The following is a 19859-nucleotide window of genomic DNA, read 5'->3' as shown; positions in this document are numbered from 1 at the left end:
AAGTCGTCTGGAAGTCGTCTGAACTTCCTAAAAGTCTTCTGGCAAAGTCGTCTGAACTTCCTCGAAGTCGTCTGGACTTCTTAGAAGTCGTTTGGACTTCTTAAAAGTTGTCTGGTCTTGTCTACTCAAGTGGAATCCAAGCTTGTCTTTGTAGATGAATGATCTATAATAGTTTTGTTTGTGGTCTGTTTTGTGAATTGCATGTATACTCTTTTAGTTGTGAATTTTTTGTAAAATCAGTAATAATGTTTTCCAAGATGTATTAAATGTGCTAACAATGTGTTTACACATTTACAAATCAATGAAATAATAGACTTCAGTAATATTTTTCTTATCTTTGGATCTCTCATATGCAATAATAAACTCCAATGGCCTTTTTCTCATCTTAATAAACAAGAATGTTGGTAAGAGATGGAAACAAATAATAGTAACTAGTCAAAGAATATCATATTTTTTATAAGTTTGCATTGAAAAACTTAGTCAAATTTAGTAAAAATAAGGGAGAGAACATATTTTGTAAATATGAGTTTTACATATCTTGAAGTTACTTATCACTCTTAAAAATACAAGTTATTCAAAAACTAACGTAGAAGACTTAAAAACTGGTGGAGAAGACGCGGACGACTTCAATCTAAGTTGTCTAGACGACTAAACTATATGTCGTCTGGTCAACGCAGAGGTTATTTTTGCAATTGACTTTAAAATCTGTTATTTCGGACGACTGAAAGTTAAGTCGTCTACTATTGTTTGGTTAAAAAAAAAACTTCAAAAAAGCTAGACGACTTACATTTCAGTCGTCAGAGGTTAGTTTTGCATTTGACTGGATTATTTCAGAAGTTTGACTTTTTGGACGACTTACATTTCAGTCGTCTAGTGAAAATTAAAATAATAATATTTTTTTAAAAGTAGACGACTTACAGTTAAGTCGTCATAGGTTAGTTTTGCAATTGAAAAAAAAACTTCAAGATTTAATTATATACAGACGACTTATAATTCAGTCGTCCACGAGACGACTGAAATGTAAGTTGTCCAGGATTTACGAGGTTTGACCAGAATCTCGGAAAAAAGTCCTGGACGACTTACAATTAAGTCGTCTGGTGGACGACTGAATTATAAGTCGTCTGTGTATAATTAAATCTTGAAGTTTTTTTTTTCAATTGCAAAACTAACCTATGACTACTTAATTGTAAGTCGTTTACTTTAAAAAAATATTATTATTTTAATTTTCGCCAGACGACTGAAATGTAAGTCGTCTTGGGAAGTCAAACTTCTGAAATTATCCAGTCAAATGCAAAACTAACCTATGACGACTGAAATGTAAGTCGTCTAGGTTCTTTGGAATTTTTTTTGAAACCAAACAATAGTAGACGACTTAACTTTCAGTCGTCTCAGGTTACAGATTTCAAAGTCAATTGCAAAAATAACCTCTGCGTTGACCAGACAACTTCCAGGTAAGTCGTCTACAGCCAGACGACTGAAAGGTAAGTCGTCTACAGCGAGACGACTTCCCAAGTAAGTCGTCTGACGAACAGATCTGGAAAAAAACTCGATGTCATACCTTAAATTGGTGAGATAAGTTCCTTAGCATACATAAGGCTTCTCCAAGCACACATAATCACAAACGAAAGTCACCCACCCATAATCGTTAGCTTCTATGACTTTATGAACCATAAAAATTTTAGAATCAAAATCTTGGGTTTTTTTAGCTCATTGTGGAGAGAAAGTGAGAGATATGTTGTGTTTAGTTCACAAGAATGGAAAAAGAAGAAGGGTAAATCGATTGTGGGAGCATTAAGAGCTTCAAATTGGTTGTTCATGGTGGTTGTGGTATTGATGACAATGGCAATCTTGTAATTACTTGAAGATGATGAGGGTGAGAGAGTAAAAATGTCATTTTCGAAAAAAAAAAAAAAAAAATTGATGGCATTTTCGTAAATTATATGAACTTGTGGGGTGAATAGGGCAAAACCAATTTTCAAAAAAAAGGGAGGTTAGTTTTGTGTTTGACTTTAAGTTGTAGGTCAATTTTGCAAAAATCCCAAACAATAATGCTCTTACGCTAAAAAAAAATAGAAGAGTAAAAAAATCTTATTAACCAGCCATATTCATAACGGAAAAGAATAGGGGAAATAAATATTTTATAAATTATATGACTAGTTTAACGATTAACATGATACTCTTTCCGTTTCTAAAAGGTTTATATTTTAGAAAAAAAAATATTTCAAAAAAATACATTTTTTATATTTTCAATATATAAATTAATTGTAAATTGTAAACTTTAAAAAACATAATTATGTTTGTTAAAATTATATTGGTTAAAAGTTATAAAAAAATAATAACAGAAAATAATATATTGATAACTAAAATTTAATATGTTTTTTTAATGCGTGAAAATCTTAAAATATGCATTTTAAAGAATATGTGTTAATACAACTCATCTAGAAAATCTCAATTTTATATCATTAAAAATATTTCTTAATAGTGAGATATATAGTACCAACGGTTAATCTTGATAGGGTAGTATTAATTGTTAACAAGATATTCATATAAAGAAAAATTAAAACACATTTCTAGTTGTTTCTTAAAATATGTTTTTACTCAAATGGAGATCTTGTTTTAAATTGGGAAAATATAATGATAATGCGATGAAAAGTATCAGTAGCGAGCAAAAGAAAAATTTATCGGTATTAAACTTATCTTTTGAACGGCAGAATCTATCTATTTAAAAATCTAGGTTCTTTCTGGCAGAACCTAAGAGTATTAATATTCATTCATCTGTTTTTTTTTTGGAACAATTCAATCATCTGTTAAGCAAAAAAAAAAAGAAACAATTCATTCATCTTTTCAGAACTCAAATTTCAGTTAAGAGGAAAAGTAGTTCGTACTTTGTATGCAGTCCCTAATTGGTGACGTAAACGCCAATTATTTTTACTAATATACGCCGCAGAGAAAAAGGGGCTCCACACACGTCGGCTGCGTGTCTGCTGGAAACTTCTTCTTTTCTTTTTTTTTCTGAGAAAAGATGAATTTATTTTTTTCCGGCTGCTTGGAAACTTGTATCTAACTCTCTCTCTAATTAAGTTTTATCATACTCCAACTTTGGTTATTTTTGCGATTTTATTTAATCAATGCCAAACGAAAAATAAGATTTTTAATCAAACTAATACCAAAAAAGAACTGATTTTAGATTTTTTGAAACAATTGCGGAGTGAAAAATTAGATGAAGATAATTATGAAGATCACCAAATTATTGATATAAAATTTGCAATAACAAAATTAAAGGCTACAGATAGAGGAACAACAAGGTGAAACCAAGTCGCAAAAAAGCACACAACAAAAGTTCAGATCTCCAGTTATGTAATAATATGTACATAACGATCCATGTCAGCTAAAATTATATTCTCTCTCCCGATTGAAGTTTTTTTCTTAAAACCGATAATAATAATTATTCTAGAGTGAGAGAGAATAAAAAACTACGAGAATACGAATTCTCTCAGCTCCCAAACAAACAAAAAAAACGCATGCGCGTCGGAAATGAGCACGACCACGACCACCTTCGATAAGTTCAGGCCTGTTCCGACGGAGGAGACAAGTTTAGATCTAGATCAAACAGCTGAGATCTCTTCTCCATCACACCTTCGAAATCAACAACCGACGACGAATCAGAGTCGCTCTGAGCCACACAAGCCACCTTTGTAGCCACATGCATCACCGGCAACCTAAAAGCCGACGCCACCGGAGGCGGAGCACGACCTCCGTTGCCTACTCCCATAACGTCCAAGAAGTAAACAGGACGCGCCATCGGGATCTGATAGCCGCCGAGGCGAAGCTCGAGCTGCGGCGGAACAATCACAGCACTCGCCGGCGTAACCGCCGCCGGAGGAGAAGCGCAATCGAGGGTGCTGCTCTGGCTAGGGCTACGCTCGAACCCGCCGCCGGCAGCCGGCATCTTCTCACTCAGCTCGAGAAAATTGGGGAAATTGGTCTTAGCCTTGGCCCCACGGAAATCACGCGCCGCCGCATCGTAAGCACGCGCCGCCTCTTCAGCGGTATCGAAAGTACCGAGCCAGACCCGGGTTTTCTTACCCGGATCTCGGATCTCCGCGGCATAACGGCCCCATGGCCTCTTCCTAACGCCTCTGTAACGAATCTCCTTGGCATTATTGTTAACCGGGTCGGGTTTCAAACCAATCTTGGCCATAACTAAAATATAAAGGAGGAGAGGGAGAGAGAGAGAGAGTGGTGTGATAATTGAAGATGGAAGAGGAAGGAGGTGTTGTTTATATATAGATGGAGAGAGAGTAAAAGCGACGCTCCTTTTGGGGCGCTTTGTTGTGAACAGTCAAAGCCTGAAAATGGTTTTAGCGGCTTCTCTTACAAGAACAGCGGTTTTCATGGTTTTCTTCCTATCTTCCACTTATCCTTTGCCACGTGTGTCTGTGTCCTCCTTCAAGATTCCTTGTTTTCGTATTAACCCGTCATTTTGTTTTTATTTTTTACCACCAAGCGTTTTCATTTTTTTAGCTCATATTTAAAATGTATATCAACACATGGTATTACACATATACATGGTTTAAAAATAGAAACATATACTAACAAAATACATTCCTGGAATATATATAGATATATGTTTGAATGTAATTGATGAATATTTTAACAGTAAGATAATTAAATTATTATATCTTTGCAATCAATTTTTGTATAAAACAGATCTTACTTTTACTCATCAATACATATTTAGAGCTATTTATCACGTGGAGTATCTTTTATGCTCATAAATATTTGATGCTAAAGTAACATTTATTCATTTCTTGTAACCAAGAGTATCGTTACTTAAGGCTCTGAATGGTATAAGGCTTTAAATGTTACGAATCGCTCCGCTCCGCATTCTAGTTAACAGTAACAAAAATCTTTACGTATACGATATATTTATACGTTTTTATAACTGTTAAAAGTGCACCGCAGTTAAACCGTTTGTCCCACACCGTTCAAACCGCAATTACCATTCAGAGCCTAAGACGAAAACCTATCTGATGTAAACAAAAAGTGATACAAAGGGCAGTATATCAGAGGAAACCAGGAAAATAAATGTTACTTATTGAATGGAAATGCATGGGGCTTGCTGTGTTTCCCACACAAGAATTCCTTATATACTCGTTTATTTTTCTCAATTCGTAATCAAATGAATTAAAATGCAATCCCATATCAACATTTATTTATGAGATTAATTATACTATGGAACTTTAATTGTTTTGTGCCGGTTGCTCACGTGGTGTAATATTTAAAGGATTGTTTTCTTATAAAAGATAGATAAAATAAGTAGAACTACAGCTGCATTTGAATTTGCACGCTTACGCTTAGAGTTTAAATTGTTTCAAATAAATTTATTGACACACAAGATGTATATACGAATACATATATTTTTTTCTAACATATGATTATTTATGCTACAAATTAGATAAAGAAAAAAACTAAATTTACGATTTGTAGGAGTTCCATCACAGTAAGACTTTTTCCTACCTTTAAGATTCAACATATTCTAAAGCACGCGTAATTTACTAGCGGACAAGCTGTTACGAGGTGCGAGATGTTCTCCTCTGCTATATTCTATGTCAATTTTATGTCTTTGGTTTGGTTTTCTGAGTCGGACGAGCATATATCTTAGTTTCGTTTTATTATTGTCAAAAAAAAATTTACGATTTGTTTTACATTTACGGAATAGATAAGTTTGTGAGCCAACATCAAAGTCTAGCTTTCGGAAAAGAGAGATTGTGCATTGTTATTTCAATTGAAAATACCTTAAAACGAAGCTGGTGCATCTAATTCATAGTTTGAAGTATCTACAAAACTAGGAAATATTGGGTACAGTCAGCTATGATAAAAATAAATGCAACAACTTGGAAATAAATTTTCAGCTGCGTCTGTAAAGATGCGAGAGAAACTATATACCATACAGTATAACGCAAAAAATCTGAACGTGTGGCAAGAGGCGCGGCTCAGAAACTGCGTTTCCATGTAAACGCGTGAATCTCACCGTCAAACACGTGCCGACGGTGATCGCGTGAAAAAAGTACTATGGGTGACTTCTTCAACTCAACTCTAGTTCAACGTTGATTTTGACTCCTTTTTATTACAGTTTTATTAAAAGTTTAAAAATGCAAAAGGTCACATATAGCCGCCCCTCCTCCAAAAACTTATTAAAAGGCAACAAGGTCCCACTAGTGCACTCACTAAATAAAATAATTAATCGAATTTAAAAAACAAACCTATAGTGCCACACGGTCAATCAGACGCGTGGAGAACGATCAGGAGACAAGGAGAGAATGGTGGCCGTGTTGGCTAGTCAAGATTCCAATGGCGGTGGGCCCACCATCTGTTCTTGACGGCAGGGAGACGTGTGATTGAGATTTAAGACCAGTTAATTAAATTATGGTTAATTGTTTTAATTATATTCTTTGTTTTACTTTAACGACAGCTACATAATGTCTCCACTTTATGGATAATGGATTGGGTTTTCTTGGGCCACAGAATCTTCTGGATATATGAATTAAAAAATCCATTCTGTAAAATAATGTAGTAGTCTTTTATTTCTATTAAAGATCTACAAACACAATGGACTCACTAAGGTATTATTTAATTTACACTAATACAGCCTACATATTAAATTCCCTTTGTAAATTTAATATATAAATTTAAGGGACATATAAGAAATGTTTTTCATAAAACCTTCTATTACTATTCTAGAAAAAGAGTTTAAGAATTATCCTTATTAACATAGGTATTCTCAAACAAAATTAACGAGTTCCTTGATCATATATACTACGTACATATATATAAGGGATTATAATAGTTTGTATCTTAATTGCAACAATTAATTATCAGGAAATTTTGGTTAACTGCAATAGTTTTAATATGTTACGTATGGCTTTCGAAGATTCAAACTTGGCAAGTTTGTGAAAATGTTATTTTCAGCTGCATAATATGTGTGCGCTGGAAAATGTTGATGAGGCCAACATGATTTGGAAAGATATCATTGCTTCTAAATGCGGCGAGATGTTGTCAGCTACGGGACGATGATTAATGCATTGGCAAAGAAGGCCATGATGTGAAGAGGAATGGTGCCGGAGCCAAAAACCTGAGACCTTACTAAACAAGATTAAGGCCCAAGCCAATTATCAAGACAAAAAGCCTTTAGATTCAACAGTTCAAAAGAAGAGTCTGAATTATACATGATGCAATTTTCACATCTTCCACGTTATCTTATAGCAAAAACAATCTTAATCTTAGTCCATGTTCTTTTTAGGCAGCCATGGCCACAGCTTCTTCCGCTGCTGCTGCTGTGGCAGGGACATACCAACCGTGGTGGATCTCAACGGCCTTTTTCCTCCTGGCCAAGCGAGACTTCCTACGCGCACCAGTGTTCTTGTGTAGCGCTCTAACCTTAACTGCTTTGTCTATTGCAGAATAAGCCTCTCCTATCAGTTTCTCCACGGTAACGATCTCATCTGGTTGCGCTTCTGCTTTCTTCTTGAGCCCATCTAGTGCTTCCAAGACCTGTTTAATATACGTAACAATTATAATTTAATTATCATTAAATTATCTAATTATCAAAGACTCTTAGACCTTCCCCAAGTTCTAACAAAAACATCTAATCATCTCAACGGTGATGATGACTAATCCACCTACAAGCCCACCACCTATAATCAATATCCCAATACGAATCAAACTAATCACTGTCGTTGTCCAAAGGTTACTACAAGAAGTGCCAAGGAGAAACATTCTCTAAACATTTTGTTCCCAAACATAGTTAAACAAAAAGTGATATGATTAACCATTTACCTTCTTCATCCGAGTACGAGCTTCAGACTTCTTAGATTTGTTGTAAACGCGTCTCTTCTCGGCTTGGCGAGCTCTCTTTGCAGCTGAATCAGCTTTCTTCGTCGGAGCAGCCTCACACACAATCATTTGCCTCCTCATTGGCCTATTCTGTACCAACATGTTCCCTGTAGAGAAGGAGACACATTGAGAAACGCTCTGGGAGAAGCTAAGGGAAGAACAGACAGTAGCCGACGCACCACGACGAGCGGAGAAGGAATAAGTTGGAGAAGAAGAAGCTCCCTTAAGCGAAAGGACATTGAATTTGGAATTGAGATTCGCACATGAAGAAAGACACTGGACTACTGTCGCCATGGCTTCCTTCTACTACCGAACTCTTCTCTTTGGTCTCCTTTGATGTCTCTGTGTTATCCAGAAAGAAAGAGATGATGTCTCCGACAGTAATTTACCATTTTAACCCCTTGTTATATGTTTCGTCTTTCGGGCCAAGGCCCATTACATTCAAGGGGCCCACCAGTTTATCTTGTTATTAATCCGTCTTATCTATCCCAAGTTAGCAACAAGAACTGAAATTGCTGTTTTTTCATATTTTTTTTGTAGTAACTTTAGATTTAACTTTTTGTAAAATCTGAACATCATTAATATGATATTAGCATTCTTAACCAAAAAAAAAATTCGACATTTACCTTTCAAAATCAATCCAATTTTTCTTTTTAGTATGAACTTTAACCTTTGCAAAATCAATCCCGTTTTTAACAGAAAAATGAGTTACTAGTTTTATAATTTTACTTTTTGATGGCACTCAATAGTACTAGAAAACTAGTTGTAAGCAAAACAAAATTCAGAAGTTCATTGTACTTTCACATAGAAAATCATGAAATAAAACATGCATAAAGTCATTACAAAACACGTACATAAACCAAATGCAACACACAGCTACATGATTCGAAACTAATACAAACCATTAATTAAAACGAAAGTTTAGTTTTTCTTAAAACGAATTCATAAACGGTAGATAGATAGAGACAGCTTGTGACCGGATAACGAATCATCAGAGAGCAAACGGCCACGAACTCACGGCGGAGCCTCCACCGTACACTCCGAACGGCTGAGAAGGAGTTGTAAACACCGTCGGAGGCAGAGAAGGTAGATTCGGTAAAAACGCTGCGTCGATGCTGAACTGTCCAGAAGCTCCCACATCCATAAACTGACCAAACGCCACGTCATCACCGAAGCAGCGCGGCTGACGTGGCAGAGAAGGCGGTGGAGGAGGAGCCGGAAGGTAAGCAGGAGGAAAGCTCGCGTCAGCATGAGCTGCAGAGGTATTGGAGAAACAGGACACGTGCTCCGTCGCATAGGCGTCGATCATCGGAGCAATTAAAGAACCAGCGGAGGAGGAGGAAGAGGAGCAGTTGACACCGCCGGAAGAAGAGATCAGTTTTGTCTCTCTACTGACAACACTGCTTTTCAGACAGACTTTAGAGAGAACCCATTCATCCTGTGTAATAAGAACAAAACATAAAAACCACATTTAAAAAAAAAAAAAAAAAAAACACATTTAAATTGTTTAACTTCAAAAACACATTTTGGTAGTTAACATTTTTTTTTTTGGGTAAGTGAATGAATCATATAGAAAGATTACGAGATTTACCTTAGCGGAGGAAGTGATGTAATGGTAAGAGAACTTTCCGTCGAGGCGATACTCATGCATGACCCAACAGCTTTTCTCACCTTTAGGAGCTCTGCCTTTGTAAAAGACAAGAGTCTTCTTCATCCCGAGAAGAGAGTTTGTCTTTGAGCTTTTGATCTCTCTGTCTTTACCAGTTGCTTTCCAGTAGCCAGCTTCTGTTGCTCTGTTAGTTCTTAGGCCCGTTGGGTACTTACGGTCTCTCAGTGTGAAAAAGTACCACTCTTTCTCCCCCATCTTCGCTTTCTCTGCTCATATATGAAAGAGAGTCTCAAAGTAAGTAAATACTCTGTTTTAAAGACAGAGAAACAAAAACTGGTGATGATCATGTAGTGTTTGTTTTTAATTAAAAGTTGGACTTCATAATGTTAAGAGTTATAATGATTGACCTAGACCCTCTTCCTTGTATACATATATGACATTTAAATTGATAGGAGAAAAGTCTAAGCTTGGGAGGTTAGACCAATGGCTCTTTAAGTATCTAAAAAAAGAGGAAAGTTTGAAACTTTGAACCTATTACTAGAGTTTTAGACATAATTCTACAGATGGGTTTAACTCTGATAACATTTGGTAGAGTTATAACAATGTCTTAAGTCTAAAGGTATGCAAGAACATAGTAAAGTCTCAAACTTTGAACCTATACCGATGGTTTATGACATTAAACTAGAGTTTTAACAGTGATAAGTGGGCTTACCAGGAAGCTCCCAAGGCTCAGACTTGTTGAGATCAACTTGAGAAATGGCGGCACATGAGAAACTGGAGTCAAGGACTTTCTTGAGGAGGTAGTAAGTGATGAGCTCTTCATCGGTAGGATGAAACCTAAAACCAGGTGGCATTACGGTTTCATCTTCATATCTCGATCTCTCCCAACCATTAAACACATCCATATCCATTGTGTGGGGAAGGAACAAAAGACACGAAAGAGGACGAGGAAACTGTAAAGCCAACAAAACCCTAGATTTTTCTAATTTTTAAAGACAAATGAAGGGTAAAAATAATAAAAGGGTACTTTTTTAATGATCTGTGTTTCTCCTGTTCTACAAGCAACTGATGTGATATTTGACTGTAGCTAGTGACAGACAGGAGTTGATGTTGATGTGTACAATACACCACACAAAACGAATATATATTATTGTATAATAATTAATTAAAATCGCTAAATTGTGGTAATAGAATCTAGGATAATTATAATTATCTATTGAGTCATGCAATGTGTGCGTGACTGAAAATCTCAGGGGACTCTACGTCAGCCAAAATCTCTTTAAAAAAAAATTAAATTAACGTTACTAGCCAATAGATTATTGGATACTAGTTGGATCTTTTTTCTGAGCTTCAACATGTATAAGATTCTATACGCATTAATGTTTTCAAGACAAAAACTTTATTACAAGAAGAAAAAAAAAGTAAGAGCATGGATGCATCAAATCGTGAGAAGAGATCACATCCATCCATCAATTATCTGTCACAAGGAAACGTCGCACATATACAAAGATGGAGGAGTCGCAGGCTTTACATCAAATCATACTCCCATGCATCTTTCAATTTTTTTCTCCTCCTACGCTCTGCTATTTTTCACCTCTATGCGACCCACAAATTACTCTACCTATTTCCTTTAAATGATTTCACCCTTTTGAAGATTATTATTACTTTTCAATAACTTTTTTTGAAGATTATAAGTTACATTTTGGTGACTGGTAGATAATAGTTGTAGGTCGACACGTTACATTGAGTAGGAGAAATAACACATGGGTTTCATTATTGTGGAGAATACGTTTCAATTATTTAAACAAAAGATTATTGAAAAAGAAAAGATTTTAATAGTTGTGGATTGTTGTATGAAAACAGATATCGAGAAAAAGAAAACTTGTGCACCGAGAGACGACCAATAAGGAAGCCGAGTGACGTTATATACCTGTGGTGGAGGAGCGAATCATCTCCGCCGCCCTCAAGGCCTCATCCCTACGGCGTCGTTTTCGAGTCTACGGCAAAATTTGGGACCCACCTCGAACAGTTTTGGCATTTTCTGGTTCGGACATGTTAGAAAAAGGATCAAACTCGTTCAGTTCAAACTTGTCATGATTAGGTCGAATAAACGTTACCTAAAAAGAAACAAAAAACAATTCTAAATTTAAACCAGACCGAATTTAAACCAGATTCACTTTAAACGCGGATCTAACCGGGTCAGTGATTAGATAATGCAATTTGGGCATTTTGTGTTTTTGTTTGATTCGGTTAGGTTAATTCTATCTCCGATTTTTCGGTTATACAGAGACATATCGTTCTTTCAGTGATTTATACAATTTGGTTCAATTTTAATTTAATTATTTTGATTTTTAGTTTCCCATTTAGATGATAAAATTAATAACTGGTTAATATCTGAAAAAATTTCAGATCTGGTTTGGTTTAAATTTTAGGATATTTTTAATAAATTTAATCGATAATTTATCATAAAGAAAAAAAATATGAAGTAATTTGAATACTTTTGGATAAAATATTAGGTATTTTTGTTCATTTTGGTTTTTGATTTCCGAAACACAATCAACGCATATATTTATGAAATTCGGTTCTGAATAATAAAATTAAAACTGATTATTATCTGAGAAAAATTCAAGTTCAATTCAGTTCAGAATTTTGAGATATTTTAATAAAAATTTTAAAAAATTTTAATGTTTTAAAAAAATAATAAATAATTCAAAATTTTTTGATAAAATAATAAGCAGTTCAGTTCGTTTTTTTTTTTATTTTTCAAAATAGAATCTACGCGTTATTTATGAAATTTAGTTAAGTTCGATTTTTAGTTTTGGGTAAATTATACTCAAACAAAACCAACACCTTTGGGTAAATTTCAATTTTCACAACAAACAATTTGAGACTTTTTACAGAAATTGTATTCAAATTATGATCCAAACGGGTTACAAACCGAGGATGGTTAGTGGTTACATTGATGCAAATCAAATAAATCAAAACCGGGAATGGTAACAAATCCAATTTAAAAGACTTTCTTTGATCAGTTTTTGATGATGACATCAGAGAGAGCAAAGTCATGGAACGGTGGACCTGCAAGAAACGACACAAACTTTAAAACTCTCTTGCAACCCACACACTATCATCTAACCTTAGTTGAATCAATCAAATGTTTAAGGAGATGAGAAGTAACCTCCTTGTTCACTTAGAATGTGAAACGGAATGTGTGCAACCATTTTGTCCCCACCCTCACTCCAATTAACCGTGCCAGGAAACCGTTTCTCTGACACACGTGAAGGTCCTAACACAGACCAACAGATCCCTGGTTCGTTCATCAGTCCTAAGTAATCATGTGCTCGTCTCCAAACCCTTGCATCTGATATCCTAGACCGAACCACCTACATAGTTTTGTAACTCACACTTTAGTGATCATTGCAAAGCGTTTTTAAATGGGATTCATATATGTCTCTGAGTACCTTTCCCAAGGCGACACGAGCTCTTGGCAACAGCTCACGGTGATAAGTTGCGAGCTTTGCGATAGCTGTCACTACAAAACACAACAGCCTCGACTGTGTTGTTCTTCTGGAACCGTTCCCAGATTCTTGCCTCAGACCTAAACGGCTTTTATTTTTTGGGTTGTTGGAAGCAAAAGTGGTGTAAATAGAAAGGCATGAAGAAGATGATATATATAACAAAGGCTAATGAGATACCTTGATGAGAGATTCTCATAGAGAAGCAGCTCTAAGCTTTCAAAGAGCTCCCGAGCAGCTTCCTTGTGTGATTCTCCTCCACCACCGTACTCTCCAATTGCCCAACATAGCTGTAAAGCTAACTCTCTCTATGGAAAAAGAAAAACATGTTTTAGAGAAGACTGATAATCATTTTACAAAGAATCCGTTGAGAGATATCAGAAACTGACCTTAGCAGGGTCATCATAAGCTTCTCCAAGCCTGTCAATTATAGGCTTCTGCATTATGTAAACGAGTTTCAGCCAAATTAAAAAACTTATCATTGTAATAAAACGAAGGCATTACTTACTTTCAACAGCGCAATGAAGTTTGGAGACTTCTGAAATGCAGCCAGGACGAATTCAAGTAGCCTCCTACGGATCTGTATACACATCTCTGTAAGATATAAGTTTCAATACAAAAGATGCGTTGATGGTTACCTCATGAGAAAAGTTCTTATCCGGAAACATTGTGGAGTTCCTTGCCATGAGTAGAGGGATTAGTGCACAGATCAGAGCTGCAGAAAGAAAAGAAAACAAACATGAATAGACTCAATAGTGGTCAAAGGTTTAACTATGTTCGTAATTGACTTATCCTCCTTAGAAAACTTAAGAACACTACTGTAAGTCTGTAAATAATCTTACAGTCATTAGCATCTCGCAGAGTTACACTAAAGTAGACATCAAGAAGCCGAGGAGCAATCTTAAGTGTCTGCATCATCCTCTCTGACCGAGGACCACTTGCAGCAGCCTGAAGGGCAGTGTTTAATGCGGGAGAAGGTCGGTGTCGTTCCTGCATTACAAAGTTGACTAAAGACTTACATTTTTTTTAATATAAAATATCTGAATGATGTAAGAACTGAGGCAGGAGGCATACAGCTAGACCATCATTTTCGTCCTTGAGAAGCTCAAGAAACAGAGGATCAGCTACATCTATTGTATTGTTATCTTCAGACTCTGAGTCATCCCCTCCATCTCCGATGGTTGAACCGGTATAGGCTTCATCCATAAGGGCAAGAAGCATCTGTATTTAAGGGGAACTTTGTCATTCATTGACTATATCTGAGAACACAGTCTAGCAAGTAAATGTGTTTTTTTTAATGAGATATAAAAACCTCAGGAGCTGCACTCTTCTGGATTGAAGCAATGCTACCTCCGACCCTTGACCCTGACCCGGAGCTCCTTTCCACTTTTTCTAGTGCCACAACCAGCACTAGCAAGAAAATTAACAAAGAAAATACGTAATTAGAATACTCATAAACTAAATTAGGCTGAGAGAATACATAAGTTCAAGCATCAACGCAGATAGGCTCAAAGGGAGACTCACTTGGCAAGTCTAGAATGGATGGAAACAGAGGAAGAAATGATCCAGGTGATATCAGTCCTGGGAATATCTTCAGGAAGGACTTCTCCAACCTGAAGCATGAAATAAAAATACCTTGAGGTGATTAATTAGATGACTTATAAACAAAAATGAAGCAAGAAGAAATGATTCGGTTACTTCTCCCAGTTCCAGGCAATGAGCTTAAGCAACAACGGGAAAAACTGCACACAGAATTGCTTGTATTAGACGGAGAAGATGGTATATATGCTCTAGCATCAATCTCAAGCAATTGAAATGTAAACAGAACTTAATTAATATTACAATAAGCAGTTTATATACCTGAGGGAGTAAGTTAGGGAAAGACGCCAAGAGCTTTCTCTTGTTCTCGATAAGAAACTCACAAGTTGCCTCTGCAACAGCAGCATCCGAGAACTCACTACAAGAAAGAGCCAATGCACTTCATAAAACACCCACAAAATCATCTACATGAAGGCTCATTTCAATATAAGAACAAACCGGCTAAGACAGGAATGGAAGAAAGTCCTCAGACTCGGGTCAGCATCGTGCAGAACCATATCTCCAAAATCAAGAAAAAACTGAAGAATGGCCTAAAACACACACACACAAAAAGAACAATCCTTTAAGAAAAAAACATTCATCTGGGTTTGTAGATACTCTCAAGGAGAGTTAGTAACATACTAGCAAGAGAAGGCCTTTGGAGGTCCCTGACTCGGACTGAGACAGCGAAGCAACAGAGCGTTGGAAGACCTTATTGATCTGAGGGTAAATTCTAGCCACCAGATCGTCTGAATTCTCCAATTTACAGAACCCATGTAGCTTCTTCACCTAATGATCCATTCACATTCCTCACAAATCACGAAAGATGATTCCTTTGTACATCGAGAGAGACATATAATTGTTCGATGCTTACTGATTGTAGCACGGATGGATCGGAAGCAGGATCCGTGGAATCACGCGCGCTATTGCTTAGGATCCTGAGATGATAATTCCAGTCTCCCTCTTGATCATTCATGGTTTTATTATACACCACGAGAATGCTCGCTCAGTTGAAAGAGAAAAAAAATGATGGACGAAGAAGAAGATGGAGCAGAGGATTGGGCGGACAACGCGTCGTTTGATATTTTTATTGTTAGACTGCATGACAGTTTTAGTATTTTTCCACGGTTTGAGAAGTGTTTTAGTATGAAACGTCACGCTGTTTTTAATAAAACCCGAGACTAGATTGGGCTATGGACCTTCAGAGTTAAGCCCAAAGGTAGTAAATGGATTACAGTGAGACGACACCGTTTTGTCCACTATAATTTGAGACTGCATGTTATTTATGGTAGCAGAAGACAGCACGCAGTTGTTTCAGTTAAACTCGTTCATTCAGGCGGTAAATTAGATTCTTGTTTCATTCAGACAATACTTAAAAACTCATGCTTCTGAATCAGCGACAAAGCCTTGTCTCAATCTTGCGTGTCTGCACAAAGAATGGACTTTCTGATCAAGGCCGTCAAGTTCACTGCTTCCTTCTCAAGTCTGGATCAGGGCACGATCTGTTCACAAGCAATTATCTTATAGATATGTATAGCAAATGCAGAGAACCCGTCATCGCCCACAAGGTGTTCGACAAAATGCCTGAGAGAAATGTTGTTTCATGGACGGCTCTCATGAGCGGGCATGTACTTAACGGAGACCTTAACGGATCATTATCTCTCTTCAGCGAGATAGTGCGTCACGGTGTTAGCCCAAACGAGTTCACTCTCTCGACGAATCTCAAAGCTTGTGGCTTGCTTAACGCACTTGAAAAGGGATTGCAGATACATGGGTTTTGTTTGAAGATGGGGTTTCAGATGATGATTGAGGTGGGAAACTCTTTGGTTGACATGTACTCAAAATGTGGAGGGATCAATGAAGCTGAGAGAGTGTTTGGTTCGATGGTTGATACTAGTTTGATTACATGGAATGCTATGATAGCTGGGTATGTACATTCAGGGTATGGTGGTAGAGCTTTGGATACGTTTAGGATGATGCGAGAAAGACCGGATAAGTTCACGTTGACTAGCTTGTTGAAGGCTTGTAGTAATATTGGTATGATTCACGGAGGTAAACAGATTCATGGGTTTTTAATTAGGAGTGGGTTCCCTTGTTCAAGCTCAGCAACGATAACAGGTTCTATTGTTGATTTGTATGTCAAGTGTGGTGATCTCTTTGGTGCTAGGAAAGCTTTTGATCAGATCAAGGAGAAGACAATGATCTCATGGAGCTCACTGATTCTTGGATATGCTCAAGAGGGAGACTTCGTGGAGGCGATGAGTTTGTTTAGGCAACTAAGGGAGCTAACCTCTCGGATAGACAGTTTTGTTCTCTCTGGGATCATTGGCGTGTTCGCTGACTTTGCCCTCTTGCGGCAAGGGAAGCAAGTGCAAGCACTCGCTGTTAAACTCCCGTTTGGTTTAGAAACATCTGTTTCAAACTCAGTGGTGGACATGTATCTCAAGTGTGGGTTAGTTGATGACGCTGAGAGATGCTTTAACGAAATGCAGTCGAGAGATGTGATCTCCTGGACCGTTATGATCACTGGCTACGGGAAGCATGGGCTTGGGAAGAAAGCAGTTAGTGTTTTTAAACAAATGTTGAGATATAACATTGAGCCTGACGATGTATGCTACTTAGCTGTGCTCTCAGCTTGTAGCCACTCTGGTTTGATCAAAGAAGGAGAAGAACTTTTTTGGAAGTTACTAGAGACGCCGGGGATCAAGCCTAGAGTAGAGCACTACGCGTGCGTTGTTGATCTATTGGGAAGAGCTGGTCGTCTGAAGGAAGGTAAACATCTCATTGACACGATGCCTGTGAAACCGAACGTTGGAATATGGCAAACACTTCTCAGCGGATGTAGACTACACGGAGACATCGAGCTAGGGAAAGAAGTGAGTGAGATTCTTTTGAGGATCGATGTAAACAATCCTGCGAATTACGTGATGGTGTCTAATCTTTATGGACAAGCTGGCTACTGGCAGGAGCATGGGAAGGCAAGAGAGGTTGGGAAGACGAGAGGGTTGAAGAAAGAAGCTGGTATGAGCTGGATTGAGATTGAGAGAGAGGTTTGTTTCTTCCGTAGCGGAGATGATTCGCATCCCCTGACGCCAAAGATTAAGGAAGCTTTGAGAGAAGTTGAGAGAAGAATGAGGGAAGAGTTGGGGTATGTTTATGGTCTGAAACAAGAGATGCATGATATAGACGATGAGTCGAAGGAGGAGAATTTAAGAGCTCACAGCGAGAAGCTAGCGATTGGTTTGGCGTTGGCATCAGGGGGTTTAAACCAGGAAGGGAAGACGATAAGAGTGTTTAAGAATCTGAGGGTATGCGTAGATTGTCATGAGTTCATCAAGGGGTTGTCTAAGATAATGAAGATAAAGTTTGTTGTGAGAGATGCTGTTCGGTTTCATAGTTTTGAAGATGGTTGTTGTTCATGTGGAGATTACTGGTGACTGACTCTTAAGGTTGATTTACTTCCGCTAAGCATACGAGTGGGTTTATGATAAAGTCTGAAACTCTAGAGATACTCTGATTTTCAGAAGAGAAAGAATGGTTACAAACAAGTCTTTAACGCAAGGGTGCAAGTACCTCAAGTGGGAAAACTCCAAAACTTCAATGAGCGTGAAACACACACCTCACCAGGGCTTCTTAGGGTTGCTCCATGGAAGACTCAGATGTCAGCTGGAGATTTATATAAGAACAGTAATGCGACTTGTGAATGTAGGTTAGCTGTGTTGTGTGATTTGGTTTTGTTCATCAGAGAGTTGTTGAGTAGGTTCTTTAGGATCTCGTCGCCTGGAAAATACATGGTTGGGTGATGTTGCATTCTTGATTAGTATTGTTCTTTCATTGGTATCATAATGATTACTGTTGTCCTTATGTTTTGCGCACACAGAATGTTGTTTTAATATCTAAATTTGTCTTGAGATTTAATATCACAGCTAGCTAGAAGAAGGAGCAATTTCTCTGGAGTATCTGTTTAAGAACAGGATCAAGCCATACAAAATCAAGTCAAGGTTTTTAAATACGAAAGAGCTTTTGAGTACAAGCATTGGGAAGAGAAGACAATGTGATAGAAGAAAACGGGAAAACGGCTAATTCATACATCAACACAGTCCAGCGGTCCCGATCAGTACATAAACACATAAGCTATGCAAATACATACATGAACACGTAGTTAATTCAAATTTCATACACGAACTAACAAAATTCGGTTTTTGCATACATTGACCAATTATCCGTTAGTCAAACGTAACGGAATCTGAGTTGTCCGTTATATATTGCTTACGTGGCTTTTTACAGTTTTAAATAATGAATAAATTAATAAAAAAATTAAAAGATGGTTAGAGGGGGGAATCGAACCTGGGTCTAAGCAATATCCAACACATGCTAAACCACTGTGCCAAGGCAGACTTATTATTTGTACTCCCAATGATTTCCTATTTATACCTAATGGATATTTCATTCACATATATATATATATATATTTTTTATGGTAGACTTTATCATCCAAATTGTTCAGAAAATAGACTTATCATCCAAACAAAATGAAAAAATATTCAAATATTTTTTTGTTTTTTTTGTGGAAGAAATAACCTTTTTATATATTCAAAAAAATAAAATAATAATATATATTATTAAAAAGGGGTCACATACATTGAAGTTATTTCTAGCTTTACTATATTTTTGTGAGAAAGAGATCGAAAGATCGTTCTCTTGCTGAAATTTTTTAATTTCCTCTTGTTTGAATTTGAGTTTATTTGCAAACCCTTATGTTTCTAACGTTCACTTACAATTACTGGAAACTGAAAAAAAATTTACTCAAAATTTAAACAAAAGCAAATTAAAGATTTCAACAAGATAATGAACTAGTTCAAAAAGGGAATTGATTTTACTAAGGATTATAGATCGGTTTAGCGGAACGCGCCGGTGTGGTAGTTGAACGAAATTAGACGTGCAATATTTGAAATAGTTTTGTTTTGTTCAATTTAAGCTTGTAATGGACATTTGAAATTTTGTTTATCGGGTTGATTATTAAAAGTAAATATTATCTTTTAAAAATAGAAATTCACAAAGAGATAATAAAGGTAGAAGAATTCCAACGTACGTAACCCTTTTTAATAATATATATTATTTTATTTTATTGTTTTGAATATACAAAAAATGATTTTTTCCACAAGAAAAGGAAAAATAGAACAAAAAAGTATTTGAATTTGTTTTGGAACAATTTGGATGATAAGTCAAACATGGAAAGAAAAAAAAAGAAATATGTGAATGAA

General features: G+C 36.6%; 5 protein-coding genes across 5 annotated transcripts; 1 reads left to right on the top strand and 4 right to left on the bottom strand.

Moving 5' to 3' along the window:
- Positions 1 to 3227: 3227 nt before the first annotated feature.
- On the bottom strand, positions 3228 to 4297 carry LOC103859615 (ethylene-responsive transcription factor 4). Its single transcript, XM_009137184.3, has one exon. It carries the CDS (start codon positions 4199 to 4201, stop codon positions 3566 to 3568), a length of 636 nt encoding a protein of 211 aa, XP_009135432.1. The 5' UTR covers positions 4202 to 4297; the 3' UTR covers positions 3228 to 3565.
- Positions 4298 to 7119: 2822 nt separating this feature from the next.
- On the bottom strand, positions 7120 to 8263 carry LOC103859614 (30S ribosomal protein S20, chloroplastic). The gene is made up of 2 exons (XM_009137182.3): positions 7840 to 8263; positions 7120 to 7554 (listed from the first exon to the last, which is right to left on the bottom strand). Exons 1-2 carry the CDS (start codon positions 8188 to 8190, stop codon positions 7300 to 7302), a joined length of 606 nt encoding a protein of 201 aa, XP_009135430.1. The 5' UTR covers positions 8191 to 8263; the 3' UTR covers positions 7120 to 7299.
- Positions 7529 to 12085, bottom strand: LOC103859613 (protein CUP-SHAPED COTYLEDON 1). The gene is made up of 5 exons (XM_009137181.3): positions 10218 to 12085; positions 9488 to 9771; positions 8076 to 9334; positions 7840 to 8003; positions 7529 to 7554 (listed from the first exon to the last, which is right to left on the bottom strand). The coding sequence occupies exons 1-3, from the start codon at positions 10414 to 10416 to the stop codon at positions 8888 to 8890; spliced, it is 930 nt and encodes a 309-aa protein (XP_009135429.1). The 5' UTR covers positions 10417 to 12085; the 3' UTR covers positions 7529 to 7554; positions 7840 to 8003; positions 8076 to 8887.
- Positions 12086 to 12335: 250 nt separating this feature from the next.
- Positions 12336 to 15688, bottom strand: LOC103859611 (AP-5 complex subunit zeta-1). Its single transcript, XM_009137180.3, has 16 exons — positions 15470 to 15688; positions 15238 to 15384; positions 15055 to 15146; positions 14878 to 14974; positions 14716 to 14759; positions 14542 to 14630; positions 14330 to 14427; positions 14092 to 14238; positions 13860 to 14007; positions 13656 to 13732; positions 13526 to 13597; positions 13407 to 13454; positions 13198 to 13325; positions 12964 to 13108; positions 12681 to 12885; positions 12336 to 12580 (listed from the first exon to the last, which is right to left on the bottom strand). Exons 1-16 carry the CDS (start codon positions 15569 to 15571, stop codon positions 12531 to 12533), a joined length of 1689 nt encoding a protein of 562 aa, XP_009135428.1. The 5' UTR covers positions 15572 to 15688; the 3' UTR covers positions 12336 to 12530.
- A 44-nt stretch (positions 15689 to 15732) lies between these two features.
- Positions 15733 to 18490, top strand: LOC103859610 (putative pentatricopeptide repeat-containing protein At3g15130). The gene has a single exon (XM_009137179.2). It carries the CDS (start codon positions 15978 to 15980, stop codon positions 18030 to 18032), a length of 2055 nt encoding a protein of 684 aa, XP_009135427.1. The 5' UTR covers positions 15733 to 15977; the 3' UTR covers positions 18033 to 18490.
- The last annotated feature ends 1369 nt before the right edge of the window (positions 18491 to 19859 follow it).

The sequence above is a fragment of the Brassica rapa genome, chromosome A03 (assembly GCF_000309985.2).
Source record: "Brassica rapa cultivar Chiifu-401-42 chromosome A03, CAAS_Brap_v3.01, whole genome shotgun sequence".
Classification (NCBI taxonomy): Eukaryota; Viridiplantae; Streptophyta; class Magnoliopsida; order Brassicales; family Brassicaceae; genus Brassica; species Brassica rapa.
The sequence above is the reverse complement of the archived record's forward strand: the minus strand, read 5'-3'. Positions and strand labels throughout refer to the sequence as shown.